This window comes from Calypte anna, chromosome 1 (assembly GCF_003957555.1).
Source record: "Calypte anna isolate BGI_N300 chromosome 1, bCalAnn1_v1.p, whole genome shotgun sequence".
Taxonomy (NCBI): domain Eukaryota; kingdom Metazoa; phylum Chordata; class Aves; order Apodiformes; family Trochilidae; genus Calypte; species Calypte anna.
Window position 1 is genome coordinate 87,095,478 of NC_044244.1, and position 18,974 is coordinate 87,114,451.

General features: G+C 38.6%; 1 protein-coding gene across 1 annotated transcript in view; it reads left to right on the forward strand.

The window, feature by feature from the left end:
- CRACR2A (calcium release activated channel regulator 2A) overlaps positions 1–18,515 on the forward strand; it is a 57,655-nt gene extending 39,140 nt beyond the window's left edge. The window contains exons 13-19 of the mRNA XM_008503230.2: positions 1,053–1,380; positions 6,723–6,855; positions 9,111–9,192; positions 10,855–10,969; positions 12,503–12,604; positions 16,938–17,014; positions 18,050–18,515. Of these exons, the coding sequence (XP_008501452.1) occupies positions 1,053–1,380; positions 6,723–6,855; positions 9,111–9,192; positions 10,855–10,969; positions 12,503–12,604; positions 16,938–17,014; positions 18,050–18,140 (928 nt within the window). The 3' untranslated portion in view covers positions 18,141–18,515. The remainder of the gene's footprint in view (positions 1–1,052; positions 1,381–6,722; positions 6,856–9,110; positions 9,193–10,854; positions 10,970–12,502; positions 12,605–16,937; positions 17,015–18,049) is intronic.
- The last annotated feature ends 459 nt before the right edge of the window (positions 18,516–18,974 follow it).

Below are 18,974 nucleotides of genomic sequence, written 5' to 3' on the forward strand. Positions count from 1 at the left end.
GGAAAGGAAAGATAATAAGGGAGAAAGACTTGCAGGTTGAAAACTAAACTACACAACTTTAATGACATGGAAATGATGGAAAAAGACAATCATGACATATATACAAATATATTACAAACCTAATATTGAGCTCCCCCCATCCTCCCACTCCCCCGTAGTCCCCATAATGCTCACATCACCACCGGGGAAGGCCCTGGGCAAGTCCCAGACTGGGTTCCTGGAGTCAGCGGTAGAGTGGAGCTGGATGCAGGAACACACAAGTTCAGAAACACATGGATTGGGATCTGTCCTGGTTTGGGCCAGGATAAAGGTAATTTTCTGTCCTGTACTTTTGCTTTCAGCTGAGTCTCTCATAAGTAGAAATTAACAGCAAGTTTCTCAGACAGTGTCTGCTTCTAGAACTGATAGCACTTGATGTTTATAGATACTGCAAGAGATTGGGATGCAGAGCCAAGGACACTGCTCAGTTCTGAGGAACATTTTACCCCCCCGGAAGGAGAAGGAGTAAAGAGGTTACACCTGCAGCCCTCCTTTGTGGAGGAGTGGACAAGATAGATGGCCAAAATTGACCCCTTTTTTTTTCATATTGGACAAACCCATCTTCTATTTGCTAAATAGAGAATCAGATTACACAAAGAAAGGGTCTGCGTTGGAAGAGTACTTCATTCTTCCAGAGTAGAGGAGTAGAAAATCACAGTACAGACTTTTACTATTCAGCTATTTCTTGAAGTTAGAAATGAGGGTACTCTTATGTTTTGCATTCTGATTAATTCTTTTTTTGTCATAAGTTAGTGGCTTTCCCCATTATGCTTATAATTATCAAGCACACACACTCTAGATATATATATATATATATATATATACCAACATAGCCTATACATGATGAGCTTACTTTTCAGTAGATATTGTACTGAATCTACCATGCCTGCTGTGAGTAATAAAACCATGGGAGATTAAATTCTAGAATAAAACACTATAACAAAAAACAGAATAAAACAGTAGGAATCCAGGTCCAATATCTTTTTGTGACATACTTTCTTTTTTCTGTCAAGCCATTCATTTGAAGAAGATGATGTTTTCAATAACTCAAAGAGAAGGAATTCTGCTGGACTGAATGGAATTCTCTCTGTAGAGCCTGATGCTGGAGCTACTGGAGGAATGTCTAAAGCATCACCTCTCCAAAGAATAATATCAATTGAGGAAGATCACCTACCCCAGCTTCTTGATAGGCTGGTTGATAAAGAACAGAACAGATGGTCTGGAGAAGCTGGAAATACTTCTTCTGAGATGGAAAAAGATAAGAAAAACACAGAACAACTAATAGAACACTCACCATCATCTTCCAGAGAGCAGCCTGTAGGGAAGGAAACACTGTCAAATGTAAGGGGGTAAAGGGGTCCTCACTTTGAATATTGTGTGCACTTGTGGACCCCCACATCTTAAGAAGGATGTTAGGGTCCTTGAAAGCATCCAGAAGAGGACAACAAAGTGGATGAGAGGTCTGGAAAGCCTGTCCTGTGAGGAGTGGCCAAGAAATCTGGGTTTGTCTGGTGTGAGAAAAGAAGGTTGAGGTGTGAGCTCATTGAAGCTTCCCTCAGAGGAGGTGAAGCAGAGAGGGAGCTGCTGGTCTCTTCTCCCTGGGATCCAGTGCCAGACTGTGGGGGAATTTTTCAAAGCTGTACCAGAGGAGTTTCAGGCATTTCTTTTGGAAGCATGTATTTAGTGAGAGGGTGTTCTAACATTGGAACAGGTTCCCTAGAGAGGTGATCAGTGCCCCATGCCTTTCAGTATTTGAGAGACTTTTGGGCAATGTCTTTAATAATATGGGCATGACTTTTGGTCAGCCCCGAAGTGGTCAGGCAGTTGGACTAGATAATGGCTTTCGGTTCCTTCCAGCTGAAACCATTATGTTCTGTTCTTTCTGTTCTATTCTATTCTAAAGGACATTGAAAAATATGAAATGGTGTTGAAGGGTAATGTATTATTCTTAGAATCTAAAATGATTTAGTTTTCTGTTTTTAAGTTAAAGCATGACAAAATCTTTCTGTTCTTTTCTGTCTGCTGACTTCCTGCTCTCCCCTCCCACATTTGTTTTTATGAGAGTCCTTCAGTACTCTCCATCACACAGTGGATTAGTACTTGCTCTGGGTTCTCTTATCAATCAAAATCATTGGGAGAAACCTGTTATTGTTACTAATCAGTGTGGTATGTGCCTGGAGGTGGCTAAGTTCTTTCTCAGTTATGCCTAGACAAGGGGCAATGGATACAATCTGGAGCAGAGTAGGTTCCACATAAATATAAGGAAAAACTTTGTCCCTGTGACGGTGAGAGAGCCCTGGCACAGGCTGCCCAGGGAGGTTGTGGAGTCTCCTTCCCTGGACACATTCAAAGCCCACCTTGATCTGTTCCTGGGTGACCTCCTGTAGGTGACCCTGCTCTGGCACGGGGGGGATTGACTCAATCTTTTGAGGTCCCTTCCAACCCCTAACTTCCTGTGATTCTGTGAAATTTAGAGACTGAATGAAGAGGGAGATGGGAATACACTGAAGATGAGTGTTGAAGGTGCAAAGAAGGGAAACCCAACCTAAAGAAGCAGTAGCTGTAGCCAATATATGCATAGAGTTACGTCCTGAAGCACTGCTTAGAGAAAGTGAAGCTAAGTCTTGTAATTGATGGCACAAGAAGATCCACTGAAACGTAGAAATTGACTAAAAAAAGAAGTAATTATTTTTCTGAGGAGCTGAGGGTTATTATGTTTTTTTCTAAAAAGTGACATTTCACAATATTCTGATGCTTTTGAATCCACTTTGCTAGCTGTTACCCTGCCTGAGAAATAATGAAAGCAAATTTTAATGCTTTTTAGTGATTTATTTTTTTGAGAAGACTTTTGATTAGCAAATTGAAATACAGTTTTTTTTTTTTCATCTCTAGCTTGGATGTGCAATTTAGCAATGAATTCACCATGCAGTAATATTCCTTTAAACAATCTGCTGGAAGGTACATTTCTTGGAATATAAAGGCCTTCTTTGCACTGTTATTGCTTCAGATCTAGCTGTTCTTGTATTCTAATTTTAGTATTATCATTAAGTATTACTCATTTTTCGATTCTTGAAGCACATTTAAAAAAGGTTAAAATATAGGAAAAGTAGGTAGGCTTTTTCATAATTATACAGTTCTTCTAGAATAGAGAAGCATACCTTAAAAAATGATAGAATTATGTCATAGTTACATAATAACTTCTATGTGTTACATATTAATAAAAAGTCTGGGGCACAAGACAGAGCTTCATACTTTGAAATTACTTAATGTAATACATACCTTTTCCTTGCAGTATGACTTGGGTTTTATCACATTTTCAAATTATGGCATCATTGGACTTCATCATTAGGTCCAGCTAGGACAAACTTAGCCTGCTTGCTCTTCTTGAAGGTACATCTTCTCATCTGGATAGGAAATGACATTCCCTCAAATCTTGTTTCTTATATTTTAAAATAATTGAGAGCAAACAGGAATGGGAGAGGAAACAATAAATGTATCCTGCCTGGTTGTTTTTATTTGTTTCTTTTAAATGAAATGTCAGTGCCTTAGCCCTTAGTTTGGGTTGTTATTTTGCTTTTTTTTTTTTTTTTCAAATTTAGTTTTTAAAAACAGAGCAGAATACACAGCAGAATCTGATAATCTCTCCATGTGTCACTGAAATACGTGCATGATCCTGCATGGCCTGATGACTAGGCTTGCAAATGACTATTTAATTAATGGCATTCTGTTGCCTGGGGCAGTCTCCAGGCTGTGTGTCTGACCACTGCCACTTTGTGTGAGTAGTGCTTCATCTCCTTCCATTCACTAGCTGTAGTCAGATGTTTTTCTTACACATTTTTGTTTCCTAATTGTGCTGACTCATAGGATCATTGCTTTTTTGACCATGGCATTTAGACATCAGAAGTGATCTTATTCCTTACAGTGCTCTCACACCAGTTCCCTCTCTTGACAGCATACCTGGGCTGGGAGGAGTGGTATTCAATCTAAGTAAGTGTTTTCAGGGCATCTCTTCATAGAAATCTCAACTGCAGGAAAATTTCAGAAAAAGATAAATCCCTGCTCGATGCATGATGATTTATGAGGTAATGAGTCTCAGGGCCATATATCAACTGGAGTGTGTTCTGCACCCAGTCCTTCTCTCCCCTCATCTGGCTGCTCAATGGGTCAGGAGTGCAGGATATAGAAATACTGGAGCAAAGGAGGCTGAATGATTGTTCATTAAGTTCTTAAATATATAGCTCACTAAGACATGATAAAGGCTTTGAGACAACCTGTATTTTGTAATTTCTTTGTAACTTTTTTTGTAATTTGTCACCACTTGTGTTCCTGTAGCCTACATGGCTTTGTATTACTGCATTCCATGATCTTGTTGCTAACTGTACTGAACTCAGGCTCAGAGCTACTGGCATTAAGCCTCCCCATTCACCATATTAATTCACAGTCATTTAGCTGCTAATCCTTTCTGACCACTGCATCTTGTAGGTGAGTAGAACAAATGTAATTTTCTCTTCTTTTAGAACTGAAAAGTCTATTTCCATCCTATGGCAGGTGACTTCTGAAAGTCTTAAGAATTTGCAGCAGTACATGAGGCCAGCAACACAGAGTTACCAGTCAGGTAGAACTTTTTTTCTGAGTAACTGCAAAGACAAAGCTGCAGTTACTATAAAAAGAAATGTAATGGGGAAAGCAGCTGAAGGAATGATAATGGGAATTGAAGTAAGATTCCCTGTCTGAAACTTGCCTGAGATGCAGCTTTCTCCCTTCTGTTCTTTCAATATGGAATATGAACAACTATGTTTATACCTGCCATCTTCCACATTTGTATTAAATTTAACAAAAGCTAGTTTGACCATGCTACTGTTTACATGAAGGACACTCAAAAGACACATCTACTGAAGACTTTTTTCAGACTTCATTGTAAACATAAGTAAATTTGCATTCAACTGCAAATTTTTTTTTCCATAACCACTTTGTTGAATCTGACTATGAATAGCTCATCCTTTGGTACTGTGTTCAGATGAAGTTTTAGCATAAAGTCTGATTATTAAGGTTGCTTTCCTGAGTGGACTTAATACATCTCAATGAAAAAAGACTGCCTGTTTTGTTGGGAGTTGAGCTGCAGGCCTCTGGTGTATTTGAGTCTTAGTGCTACTGAAATGTGTATGACCACAGGGGACAAAGTATTAATTCAGGTCATGGAGACCTTGTATTTAGTTACCCTTCTCAGAAGCACTGTGAAAATGGTGCCAGGCTGATGACTGCATGTTAACTTATTTTATTTCCCAGAGCACACAGACTAATAAGCTGGGAATATTTTCTGCAGAACTGAAAATATGCTTTTTATGGATGTATATGTATTACTAGCAGCCTATAGTTGCACTGGAGTTCGAAATTTTGATAGGAATGAAGTAAACAATGAGGTAAGAAATCTCTTGGTAGTTGTAATGGACTATTAACCCAGCTCATGAAAAATACATAGATTTTGTCCCCAAAATTTACAGCAGTGAATGATTTTTTTTTCACAGAATCTCATGGACTCATAGAATGGTAGAGATCATCCAGTTCAACCCTCCCTGCTAAAGCATATTCACCTAGAGCACACTAAGGAGGACAGTGGCTTGAGTTTGTCTTTATTTTTTCCCTGTTAAGTACAGCTCTGTATTGTTTTTACTTTTCTTTACAAGTCCTCAGTGTATTTGTAAAAAACATTTGCAAGGCCAGACTTCAATGTCTCATTCAAAGGAGTGTCAGTCAGTGAGTTCAGTGCTGGTGGCCTTTCCCTCCCTCCCTCCTGACCTCTTCCCCACAGTTCCTGACCCAATAAACTAATGCCAGTAGCATCTTTGATCTTTCTCCTCCTCTGCAGAATTAAGGGCAAACTTGCTATCTCGTCCTTCCTCCTTCACTTTTGCACAAAGTAGAAGAGGAGGCCAGCTAAGACATCCCCTGCAAGCCAGCTGGTGCTACTGTGTTCTTCCCTAAGCAGGTCCTGATCGATATACAAAGGTCTTGGGCAGTAAGGACCTATTAAGAGAGGATATAAATATTCTCTCCAGCATGCACTTAGCTTAGACTGCAGTAAACAAGATGTGGATAGGGAGAACAAGTTATTCTACCCTCTGCTTAAAAAACAGATTGACAGAAAGATAGCTGAATGTTTACAGCCTGATTAACTGTGTCTAATTCTGCCTATCACTTTTGCCCATGCTTCTGCCTGATGCAGCAATTCCATGGAAACTCTTGGTTCCACAGTAGTAGCAGAGAGAAGAGTCTGGTGATAGCTGGCATAAACTAAAAAAAATTACGGCTTTGCTTCTGTTATCAAGTTGAAGGGTATTCTGTTTCCTCTGTGTCATTGGTATAGGATGAAACTAATGAGCAAAGTAAGTGAAGGTCTATGAGGTTTTATTTTCAGGTATGAACATTTCTTGCATTTTTCAATGCAGTAGTATGTTCATATTCAGTGTACTTCCAGAGCTCAGTCCACTGCACTTCAAATGATCTGGAATATTGTGTGCATCAGAAATGTTGAGTAACTTTAAGAAACAGCTTTATGAATTATGGAGACATAGTAGAGGACAAAATATCTTCTTTTTCACATCTCAGCCTTCAAGACAAGGCAAATTGGAGATGCAACACTATTTATGGATCAGTTGGAGACTAATGTTTGCTCTTACTTGAAGGAGGAGAGAATAAACACTGTCCCAGAGCGCTTATTCAAGATTATTTTTGTGGGCAATTCCAGTGTTGGAAAGACTTCATTCTTAAGGCGATTTTGTGACGATCGTTTTTTCCCAGGTACAGCTGCTACTGTAGGTAAGTTAAATAAACATTAGTACTTTTATCATTTTTATTCCAAAAGTCCTTAACATCTTCTACTGAAATCAGGCCCTGCCTTACAAAATGGAAGCATAGAGATGTTGTAAAAGGAGAGTAGGACATGCTCATTGAGTTCTAAACTTGCAAGCAGGTAAGTGATGAAGAGGTTTCAGTGGAGATTCCATACTGAAATTCTGGAAAAAATAAGAAAAATCTTACTGATTTCAGTGAAGCTAGAATTTCCTTGTAGATCTTACTGTGCTGAAACTAGTACCTTGTCCTCTGAAATGTACTTTACTAATACACCCCTATATCACATCTCTATCCCTCTGAAAAATCTGAATTAGTTTCAAAGAGAAAGCAGAATATCTGAATTATTTTTTAAGATTTAGCATTAAATTAAGTACCAAAGAAATATGTTAGACCAGCATTTTCATAGCCAAACTTTTCAATGATTATGTTGTAATTACATTGCCTGAAGTTACAAACCAAACTTTTGAAAGTCAGACACATAATCGAGGTGCAAAAATGTATGTATAGATTATTGCAATGCAGCTGTCCTCATAGTGAAAAAACTTCCTCTTGTGTCCAAACAGAAACTTGCCAGAAGCTGAGTTACTGTAGATGACCAGATTCATTGTACTTAGCCTGTGGTTAGGCCTTATTTATTCCACAGCTTATACAAAACAGAAGTTGTTCACATTAAAAAGTATTTAAATTAATGGGGTTTTGTTGCATTTGTGACACCCAAGAATATTCAGGTGAGCAGTTGCTGTAGCTCCCTTGGCTTACAGGACAAAGACACCTGAGTTTAAATTAGTGCTGGTACATCAAGTGTTTAAAAGTGTAAGATCTTAGTACAGGGATTTAAATTAATTTTGGTAAATTTTCACCTGCCTTTCTGCTGCTGCTTTTTACAAGAGCAGGTCTCCTGGGTCATGTGCCAGATTGAAACAGACATTTTGAATACTAAATGGCATCTCAAGTAACACTAAGTGCCTGTGAGCAAACAGTTGAATTCTACCCTGCCATCCTCTCCAAATCAATCCAATTAGACGAGCCTTCAGTATCATTATTAAATCTTTTTAGCTTCATTATCTATAATAGGAGCTTAGAGACCTCTATCCAATTGTCTCCACTTAAGACTCTGGTGGTACGTCCTATCCATGTTGTCTTGTAAAAGGCTGATGTGGTTCTCCAGACTCTGAGGTCTTACAGAGTGTTTCACAGGTACAGACTACAGCTGGAGAGATACATACAGGTGAAAGCTCAAGTATACAAGGTGGAGAAGTGTTCTCATTGAATTTCTTCAGAATACCTCAGATTTCTTCCCTGGAGATATAAGCAGTGGATATACCCCCCATCCAGATTTCTTAATTGACCATTGAAGGAATGTGGGCTTGGATGCTTCTTCATTAATTTCAGTGGTAAAAGTCCTGTTGGTGTTGAAAATGGCCCAAAAGAAATTGTTGATGACCTACTGAGGTCATCAACAATGAGTCATCCTATGGTTCCGTGACTCTATGATACAAAAAATGCAGATTGTCATTTGGAGGGAGCAGGGACTGGCTAATATTTAAGACTCTGATTATTGTTGTAAATATCCAGAAGATACTTATATCACAGGGAGAATATTCATTTAAAAGTTCAGAGAGATTTGTCTGTCTCACTTATATTTAGCCACATAAACATTAGGGGACTAACCTGACTGTAGTCATGTTGTCTCCTTCTATATTCTGAAGAGAGGAGGAGGTTCTTCACATATTGAGAGCATCCATTTTCAGGATCTATCTTACGTTCCACTGTCCCCTTAGTGTGGTCCCTCTTGTTTTTCCATTAACTGTAGAAAGTGCCTATGTAGCTATCAGAGACTCTGAGATATCTCAGACACTGGTATTTCAGACAACTGAAGTTGTACAGCATGAATTCCAGGCTAAATGACTGTGGACTGCTGTGGACTGTCATATGGACCTTAGACATGTGCATTTTGTTTTAGAAGTTTACTGACAACTTTTATGAAGTTCAACTATTAACGATTAGTATTTTATTACTGAAGAATTTATGGCAAGTAAAAGTACTTGTTCTCTGACAGAGACTGTGGACGTAAATTTTCATATAGTATCTATCTTGTTACACTTCTGAAATTGTTCCTATTTGCTGGATCAAATTTTCTTGATCCAAATATTATTTTTTTTCCCCCAAATAAAACTGGGCATACAAGGAGACAACCTACCTTGTTATTTCTGTTACAGGGGTGGATTACAATGTGAAAACCATCACGGTAGATAATACCCAGGTAGCCCTGCAACTCTGGGACACTGCTGGCCAGGAAAGGTGAGATACCTTCTGTTGTAGTTTACCCCTGGTAGTCAGAGAAACACTACACAGTTGCTTGCTCATTCTGCTATCTAGTGGGGTGGAGGAGAGAATCAGAAGGGTGGAAGTGAATTGCTTGAAATAAAACGTTTAGTAATGAAGAAAACCGAAATTGACCACTGAAAACCAAAACCAAAACAAATAAACCCCAAACCAACCAACCAAAAAAAAAAAACAACCAAAAAACAAAAAACCAAAACAAAACCCCCAAAACAAACCAAGAAAACCAAGTAATGCAACCCCTCCCCAATTGCTCACCAACAACTGATCGATGCCCAGGCAGTTCCTAGGCAACTGCAGCCCCAGCCAACCTCTGTTCCTCTGTTCCCCTCAAGTTTTATTGCTGGGAATGGTGTCACATGGAATGGAATATCCATTTGCTCTGTTGGGGTGAGCTGTCCCAGCTGTGTCCCCTCCCATCCCAGCCTACTCACTGCCAGGCCAGCCTGAGAAGGAGAAAAGGCCTTGACACAGTGCAAACACTGCTGATCAGCAACTGGAACGGGGTGTTACCAACACTGTTTCAATCACAAATCCAAAACATAGCACCATATAAGATAGAATGATGAAAATCTAGAAAAAAATTATGACAAAAACTCTATCCCAACCAACCCCAGGTTTTGCTTCCTTGATTCTGCTATTTGAAGACTAGTAAGCATGGGTCTAATCCTTCTTGGGAGATGAAGAAATATAGGAGTATTCCTAATAGAGCCAGTGAATTCACAGTCTTTCCCTAGCAGGTGCAGCATGCTGATATGCTGATAAGTGTCCATTGAAAAACTGACAATCTGTAAGAGATTCTTAATAAAGCTCTTGAAGATTTAGTGCTGCAAAGTTTCTTTAGGAGGAAGCCTGATTTAAAAGTGCACCTAGAATTATTTCTATAGCAGAAAATGAATTAATACTTAAATAAAGATTACTCTTTTTTTCTTTTTTTCTTTTTACTTTTTTTTCCTTTTTTCCTCACCAATGTAATCCCATTGTAGTTGAAGATCTCCAATTTTTCTGAGTTTCCAGTGGTAAATTCCTTCCCCATCTCCTCACCTATCACGTATGTTTCTTTTACTAAAAGCAAGGATGGTAATGATGAACTATATTTTCCGAAGGAAGCTTGTGAAAAAAAGCCTAAAACAAAAATCTAGCTAGTAACAGCTGGCACTTGGTGAGGGGGAAATTTCTGCTCCAAGCTTAAGATGAAAGATGGGAAAGGTGAGATATGCAGCTGATCATCTGGACTAACACAAAATCAATTAATGAAGACAGAGGGAATTTGCAGTAATTTGTGGTAGCAGTGTCTTCCACAAATCTTCTGCTGAATGTGAACAGGGATCTGATGATTCAGGAAGAGTAGGATTGCTTACTACAATTCTTACTAAAGCTCACCTTTTGAACAGGATCTGCAGTGAAGATCATTTTTACATCTTCTCCCTTGTCTAGTTAATAGAATTTTAGAATACATATGTAAAATAAATTAGCTGGAGTTTAATCCTTACTAAGACTAGACAATTAGAAGAAACTGCATAGCAACATCTTCCTTTAGGGAAGGGCTAGGGGGAATTACTTGTATTGTTGTACTGATACTTGTGTTGAAGAGAGCTGTAAACAGGTTCTTACTTGTAGGTACCGAAGTATTACCAAGCAGTTTTTCAGAAAAGCTGATGGTGTCATTGTGATGTATGATATAACAGCAAAAGACACATTCACAGCTGTGAAGCAGTGGCTGATAAGCATCGAGGTAAGAAAGCATAACATTAAATCTAAGTTCTGGTCAGCACAGTTACCAGCAAAGCTGTTTTTTGAATCTGTGTCTATGATAATAATCACAGGTCCAGAATTTAAAGGACTTTAAATGAGTGGTGGGGAAAGTCCAGCCTGACCCCTCATAAAGATTATCTAGCCGGTGACTCTCACTGGATCACCACTGGCACGGAGAGGTGTTTTGGATCCGTGCTGCTGGTCTGATAATTAATGTTCATCACTAGCAGTTTGATAACCAAATGTGTAGCTCACGGGAAATTGATTGTGTTGTAAATATGATCCATAAACTTAAAGCTATAGTATTTACATTAGTCCTATAAAGCTGTCTTGTGGCAGACAGTTTCCTGGGGATCATCATTTCAACCACATGAAAAAAAAAAATCATAGTCCATTACATTGAATGGCTTCAGTTAATTACAATTTTGCTTTTTTATTTTTCTCTTGATATGTCTCTGTGGCTTATAGACAACTGAGAGTGCAAGCAGCTAAATTTGCTTCGGATCAAAATAAAAATAAAACTGAGGCTGCTGCTGTAAAGGACTGAGTAACTAGAGGCAAAAAAGTATAACTTGCTATTTGCTCATTTTTGCAGAGTATTGGTATTGAAAAAGTAGGAAACAAACGTGTATGCAAAGATAATTTAGCGTGATTTTATTTGGTGTGTGTTCTAGTATTATACACTGTTTTCTGTAATGGCCAATAGGTGGCATTGCGAGTTGAAATCAGGACTCATTCATTCAAATATTTATAAACAGGCATAGTAATTCCTCATCCAAGTAGCTCTACTGAATTAATAGTAGCATGTATTTTGTAAGAACAGGTCCTCAATATAAGTCAGTATTGTAAAAGCTAGAGGAGAATTCCGGGTTTTAGATGAGAAAACTCAAATCTTGTGGTCAAAATCTTTTTCCAAGCTGTAATGGTTTACTCCTCTTCACTGACTAATTTTGTTTGTTACAAGCTATTGCTAAATTGAAGATATACAGACAAGTCCATTTGCTGCTGCAGCATTCAGCCCATTTTCTGAATGTACTGACTGTGATAATTCTAACTTCGTTTTCATAATTAACTTTATTTGTGCCAATTCTATGTATTTTGGCAGCTATTGTGTGTATCTCTCCACTACTTTATGTAATTTATTTGGCATAATTTTATCCAGATGTTCTCATTATTTTCCTGTCCATGTAATTAGAAAAGCAGTAGCTATAAACACAATGTTAGAGCCTGTGTAGCATGGTATTTTTCTCCTCCTGTTTTAATACAGGGTCTGGTAAGCTTCTGTGTTGCAATTTAAAAATATTGTTAGTGCAATGTCTAGCATTCTGTCTTCTGCTTATCTTTTATCCAACTTTAATTTCTAACATATTTGTAATTAAAGCAACAAATAACTGGCTCATGTGATGTTTTAAATTTTTTTTTTCAGTGTGACATTCATTAGTTTTTATCTGGTTGATTTGTGAAATATTAAATTCAGTATTTTTTTTTTTTATATTTATTCTTTGTTCGGCAGGAGACAACTGGGGAAAATGTACCTGTGCTTTTGTTGGGAAATAAAACTGATAATGAAAAGGAACGTGAGGTCCCTCTGGGAATGGGAGAGCATCTTGCTAAGGTACTAATACTTAGGGAGGAGCCTTTTACAGAAGGTGAAGGTTTTAAAATGAACTCTGAATGTTCCTAAAGTCGTGGAAACCCCCACCACACTCATCAGTTCAGCTCTCAGTGATATAAGTACTGATGATTAAAATGCTGATAAATAAAATGTCCATCATCCAGCTGGACAAGCACATAACACGTTGGGTGATCAATTGGCTGGTGGGTCAAGCTTAGAGGGTCACAGTAAATGGGGTCACATCATGCTGGTGACGTGTTAGTAGTGGGGTTCCACCGGGATCCATTTTAGGGCCAGTTCTCTTTAATATATTCATGCCTGACTTAGATGCAGGATTTGAAGGCTTACTGATTAAGTTTGCAGATGACACCAAATTAGGGGGAGCAGCTGACACTCCCGAGGGCAGAGAGGTCCTGCAAAGGGATATACACAGATCAGAGTTCTGGGCAATTGCCAGTAGTATGAAATTGAACAAGGAGATGTGCCAGATCTTGCATCTGGGCCACAGTGACACTGGGTATTCATACACCCTGGGGAGCAAGAGGCTGGGCAGCAGCCCTGCAGAAATGGATCTGGGGGTTCTGGTCCATGGCAAGGTGAATGTGAGCCAACAGTGTGCCCTGGCAGCCAGGAGAGACAACCAAGTCCTGGGGTGCATCCAGCACAGCATCACTAGATGGTCAAGGGAGGTGACTGTCCCTCTGTACTCCGCACCTGTGTGGTCCCATCTTGGGTGCTGTGTGAAGTTTCGGGCACCAGAGTGACAAAAAGACACAGAGCTACTGGAGAGTGTCCAGAGGAGGGCTGCAAGGCTGGTGAAGGCTTTAGAGGGAAACCATGTGAGAAGAGGCTAAAGGCACTCGGTCTGCTCAGCCTGGAGAAGAGACTGAGAGATCTCATGCCAGCGCACTGCTTCCTCAGCAGGAGAGGAGGAGGAGCAGGTACTGACCTCTTCTCTCTGGTGACCGATGACAGGACCCAAGGGAATGGTAGGAAGGTGTGCTGGGAGAAGTTTAGGTTAGGTATTAGGAAAAGTTTTTCATCCAGAAGGTGGCTGGACAGTGGAACAGCTCCCCAGGGATGCAGTTATGGCACCGAGCCTGCCTGAGTTCAGGAACTGTTTGGATGATGCTCTCAGGCACACGGTGTGATTCTTGGGGTGCCCTACACAGGGACAGGGGTTGGACTTGAGGATCCTGATGGGTCCTTCCCAACTCAGCAGATTCTGTAACTCTCTTCCCCATCCTCTTCTCTCTTTTTTCCCCTCTTTGTGGATGGATTCCTAAATAAGAGATTATTTGCGGATCTTATCTCCCTCCTACCTCCTGTAAAACCACAGCAGACCATCTGTTACTCCTATGGTAGGAGTAGAAAACATGTTTACTTTTAGTAACTTTCCATCAAGGAGGTAAAATAAGTAGAGCTTACAGCGTCCATCTACCAGAGCACTGGTGATCCGTGGCCATAATTTAGGCATTAAGGGACTGCAAATAGCAGATAGTTATTTATATTCCTGTGTGCCATGCCAACCCATTTTTCTTTTTAATGTCTCTATGCAATGCATATAGTTTCACTACCAATGCCTCCAGAATATTCATTTACTTAGAAACAAACAATCCAAATATTCTAGTGAAATTAATTGAGTTGTTCAGAATTTCCCTAAATTAAACAATATGCTGGATTTCACATATTCCTGATTCCTGAACACTAAGTCTGTGAAATAAACAAATGACACATAATGGCAGAGTAGGTGTCTTACATGTCATTTAACTCACTTGAAAAATTATACTAGTAAAACAAAGATGAATCATTCTAGTATGTAGAACTCACAGCCCACCAGGCTGTGAATTCTAACATATAATGCAAGAAAATAAAATCTTTTGCAGAGGTAAAACAATGAAAGTTGTCAAATTAAATCTTGTTATAATTAAATAAATGGATCTGAATGACTCATTTGGATGTTTGAATGTGCTGCCTGAGGTAGCTAAGGGGAGGAATGATTAATGACAACGATTTAGTTGAAAAGCAGCATAGATATTATTAAATTCTAACAATTCACTTGCTGAGCTGATAATAACCATGCATTTTAATGAAATATTAATTCTTGCTAAATAGCCATGTAATTCCTATGAAACCACATACCTCTCCCTCTATTAATGAATGCAATTGGGTTACTTTTTTTGTGAATAATCCCATGAGTTACTCACAATTGATCCAAAATACATGTGACTAAGATACCGAGCTGATACAAATATTTATATCCGTATTTGGTGAAGACAACTCTGAACCTGTTCTTGTGCAGACGAAGAACCACATCATCCTGTTGACCATGAAGTCCAACAGTTTTTATAACCTGTTTCAGGGTCTGCGAGGGTGGTATCATTTTTTGGTTTTCAGTAGTCAGAGAGGAATGTGTACTGTAAGAGGGCATTCCAGCCCAGATGCTAGAATGCTTCAGTCCCACATCTTACAAGCCAGCAAAGTATAAATTCAGTCAGAAATCCAAAAATTGACAATGCAATGCCTGTGCCACATAACTTCTACACAAAGCAGGCAGCAGAATTCATTATTGAAGGGAACAATGGCAGCCTGAATTTTCAATTTTCAATTCCTTGTCATTTGAGAAGATGGTAGTTGCACTGTGTATGTATTCCTGGAGAAAGGGGAATAGGGATTATAGGGATGGGGTATAGGGATTAGGGAATAGGAATTAGGAGAACAGGGTATAGGGATTCTGATGAAGCTGATCTGTAGTTGAATTGAGGCATAAAGATCATGATGGTAAGGAGAATTTTGCTGTATTAACTGCAGGGAGAAACAGACATGAAACAAAAGGTTTAAATGCAGTACATGAGTGGCCTGATTGAAAATTGTCCATAAGGAAAACTCCATTTAACAAATTTCTGCTTAAGTTAGCTTGCTGATCAAGAGTTCGCAATACAGAGAGTATTCAGATCGTATTGTGAGCATCCAGGAACAGCCAATATTCTATTTGAGTGGGTTAGTGTAGCCACTGCAAATTATTTAAATAAAACGGTTTATGATGGCAGTCAGGCAGCATGATTTTATTTTGGCCCTGCACAGACTTTCTGAATGATCCTAGATGCGACAATAAATCCTTCTCAATCTCTATTCCTCAGCTATAAAACAATGCCCTGCCTTGACTTTCCAGATTTTGCATGCTTCATGGGATGAAGACTTACTGTCTTCATAAAGTGTCTCCTTTATCAACCTGTCAGTGCCATTGTTAGGCAAATACTGATAATGAAGGAGCTATTCTTCTCAGAGTGATAGTACTTTACATGACAGAAATTGCCCAGCTCCCTCTGGTAATCATTCATTTTCCTCTTTGTTCTTTACTTCTGCTGAGTTGTATGCCACTTTAAAAAATAAAGTAATTGCAAGTGGTGTCCCAGCTTTAACAGTGTATGCCTGGCTGGAGATGGATGGCATTTTCTTAGCTCTTATCTGTCCTGCATTCTATTACATTGCTCTTGCTGGGTATTCTATCAGGTAGTTTCCTCCCTGTTTCAAAGGAAAGACCCTTTGTATTTCCAGCCTGACTCCCCCATCAGTATCTGACTGCTAGACTGACAGAAATAAGCAATGAATATTATTTGCTTGTATCATATACAAGCAAAAATTGCTATCTGTATATAACAATTGTAAATTGTTATCATTCACCAATATTCACCAATAAGAATTTGCCCTATCCATGGAATTTGTTGAAAAATTCATTCAGATCCATACCAGCATAAATGATGTAATCACTGACAGTTCTCCACTGAAATTCTGTTTTATGTAGGGAAGATGTATCACTTCGTGCTTGACTGACATAAAGTACCTAGATTCTGACCTCAGAAGGTTTTCTATTGAGTTGTGATCAGCTGAGCAGAAAAAAAAAAGTGTAATTTTTATTTGAAACTTCCACTTGCATAGCTAGCAAGAAATTTGAGCCAGTCAAATTTTATCTTAATTATTTTCACCTGCTTTGTTAAGTACTTGGCGATGCACTAATTTCCTCATATCACAAGGAAGTTTCACAAGACTACAGTACCTTACAAGGCATGTTTGCATTTGAGCCTTTGAGAGATAAGGAAAAGCCACTGTATAGAACAAATACTTGCCAAGAAATGCATATAGTTATTTGGGAAGCACTTTTGGACTTACTTCCTTTGGTTAATTTTTACTGTTAGGTCTAGAATTAAATCCTGTTTTTCCTAAGATTGTCTTTTTCTACTTCTTTGCATAATTCAGTATAACTATTTTGTTTTTTGTAAAGCTGGAGATGCTGTGCAAAGTTAATTGAAATTGTCTTTCTGTTTGATTCTAGGATTACAATTTAATTTTCTATGAATGCAGTGCATATTCTGGGTACAATACCAAACAATCTGTGCTTCACTTGGCTAGGTAAGAAGAAAACACATTCTGAGTTCTGTATGTGCCTGACTTCCCTGTCACTCATGACAGTGTGAACACTATTTGTTAAGTAAGTTTGATAGGAACTTATAGTGATGAAATATTTGTTCCTTCTAAACTGGTGTGTGCTCCAACTGAGCAGTTGCTCAGCTTCATAAAGAGTGCTGTGTAAGATGGTGCACTGTATAGACACAGAAATGCCTGAACTGTTGCTAGGAAAGCAAAAAAATGTTGCTTAGGAAAGCCTGGAACAGGCTGCCCTGAGAGATTGTGGAGTCTCCATCTCTGGAGACATTCAGAACCTCCCTGGGTGCCATCCTGTGTGACCTGTCCTTGTGAACCTGCTCTGTCAGGGGGTGTTGGACTAGATGATCTTGAGAGGTAGCTTCCAGCCCCTAACATTCTGTGATTCTGTGAAAGCTGAGTGCTTTGAATGCTGTGAAAGTTTTTGCTGGAAGTTCTTGGAGATGTGGAGAAATATGCTAGGAAATGGATGCTGCTGTGAGCTCTTGCAGCACAATGCTGGATGTGGTTCTTTCTTCCCTCTGCTCATTGCAGCTCAGATTCTGCTGTGTCTGCGGGCTGGGAGAGAGGCAAAGGTGGACTTCTGAATTATATAAAGGCTAGTGGTAAAAATACAGTCCCTCAGAGCTACTTGCAGGGGGGAAAGCATTGGTAATGAATTGGCAAATCAGTATTTTTGCTGAAGTTAGTGAAATTACCAATTGAAAAATGTCTAGATAGCAAGTTGTGGGTTTGGTTTGCTCCAGCCTTGAAAATAACATATTAATATCACTGTTTGAGCATCTGTAGTATAATACAAATGCTAACAGCACCAACTACATTTTTCTCACTAAATGAACAAGGTGGTTGTATTTTTTCATTTGTTTGTTTGAAAGTTCATTAAATTCTGTCATTTTCTGTTAATAACGGGACAGTTCTTCAGGCTTGAGGGAAATGTTTTTGGTGTGCACTCTGTGGGTGTTATTGACATTTTTTCTAAAAAGTATTATTTCTTTCCCCCAGGATTTTAAAGGAACAAGAAGATAAAGTGAAAGAGAAAACCATTGAACTTCGATCTGATGTGAATAAAAGGTCTTGCTGTATTAGGCCATAAAATGCAGGGTTATGTTTAGACAGAAGTCGTACATTTAGATGACACTACATGGCACCATTACATTTGCTTTACTTTCTGAAATATTTCTTCTGTGGTTTGAGGATATCCTTGTGTGGTCTGATGTTCACTTTTACATATACTGTCTATAGTTAGTTATCAATGTATTTGGAGCAGTAACAGTCTTTAATTCCTTTTGACACCTAATACCACTGTATCCTGCTTTGTGTTCAGGCTTGTAGAAGCTGATGCATTATTAATAACAAGAAATAATTTTGTATGAAGAAAACTACTTGGAATGTAAAGTAAATTCTTACAGGTGTGGATGACCTTTTTTCCTGAAATTTCTGTTTATTGCAGTGCTCTTTAGGTCCTTATTTTGTGCAGATCTTTGTTACAGTTTTTAAAAAATTAAATTTTTAGCTGGTTGGTTGTTTAAAAGCAACACACCAGCAATTGCAAAGTATAAGGTGATATTTTAAAGCTTAGTGGGAAATATACATTAATAAAGAATTAAAGAACTATTATTTTCATAGTAGCATTAACTCGTTTATACTATCTATACTTTCATATAGGTCCTTGATAAAAAAATCTTTCCTCCCACTTAGATGTAGTCATAGAATCATAATCATAGAATCATAGATTAAAAGAATGCCGGGTTGGAGGGGACCTCAAGGTCTTCTTCACCTTTTTAGGTAATGATATAATTTAAATTATATGGCCCAGCACCCTTGCAAGCTACCTAAACATAACAAATGAATTATGTTCGTTCTAACTAATAATGAATTAGTTATGTTTAGACAGGTCACCGGGATACTTCACAGTCTTGCCTGAGTT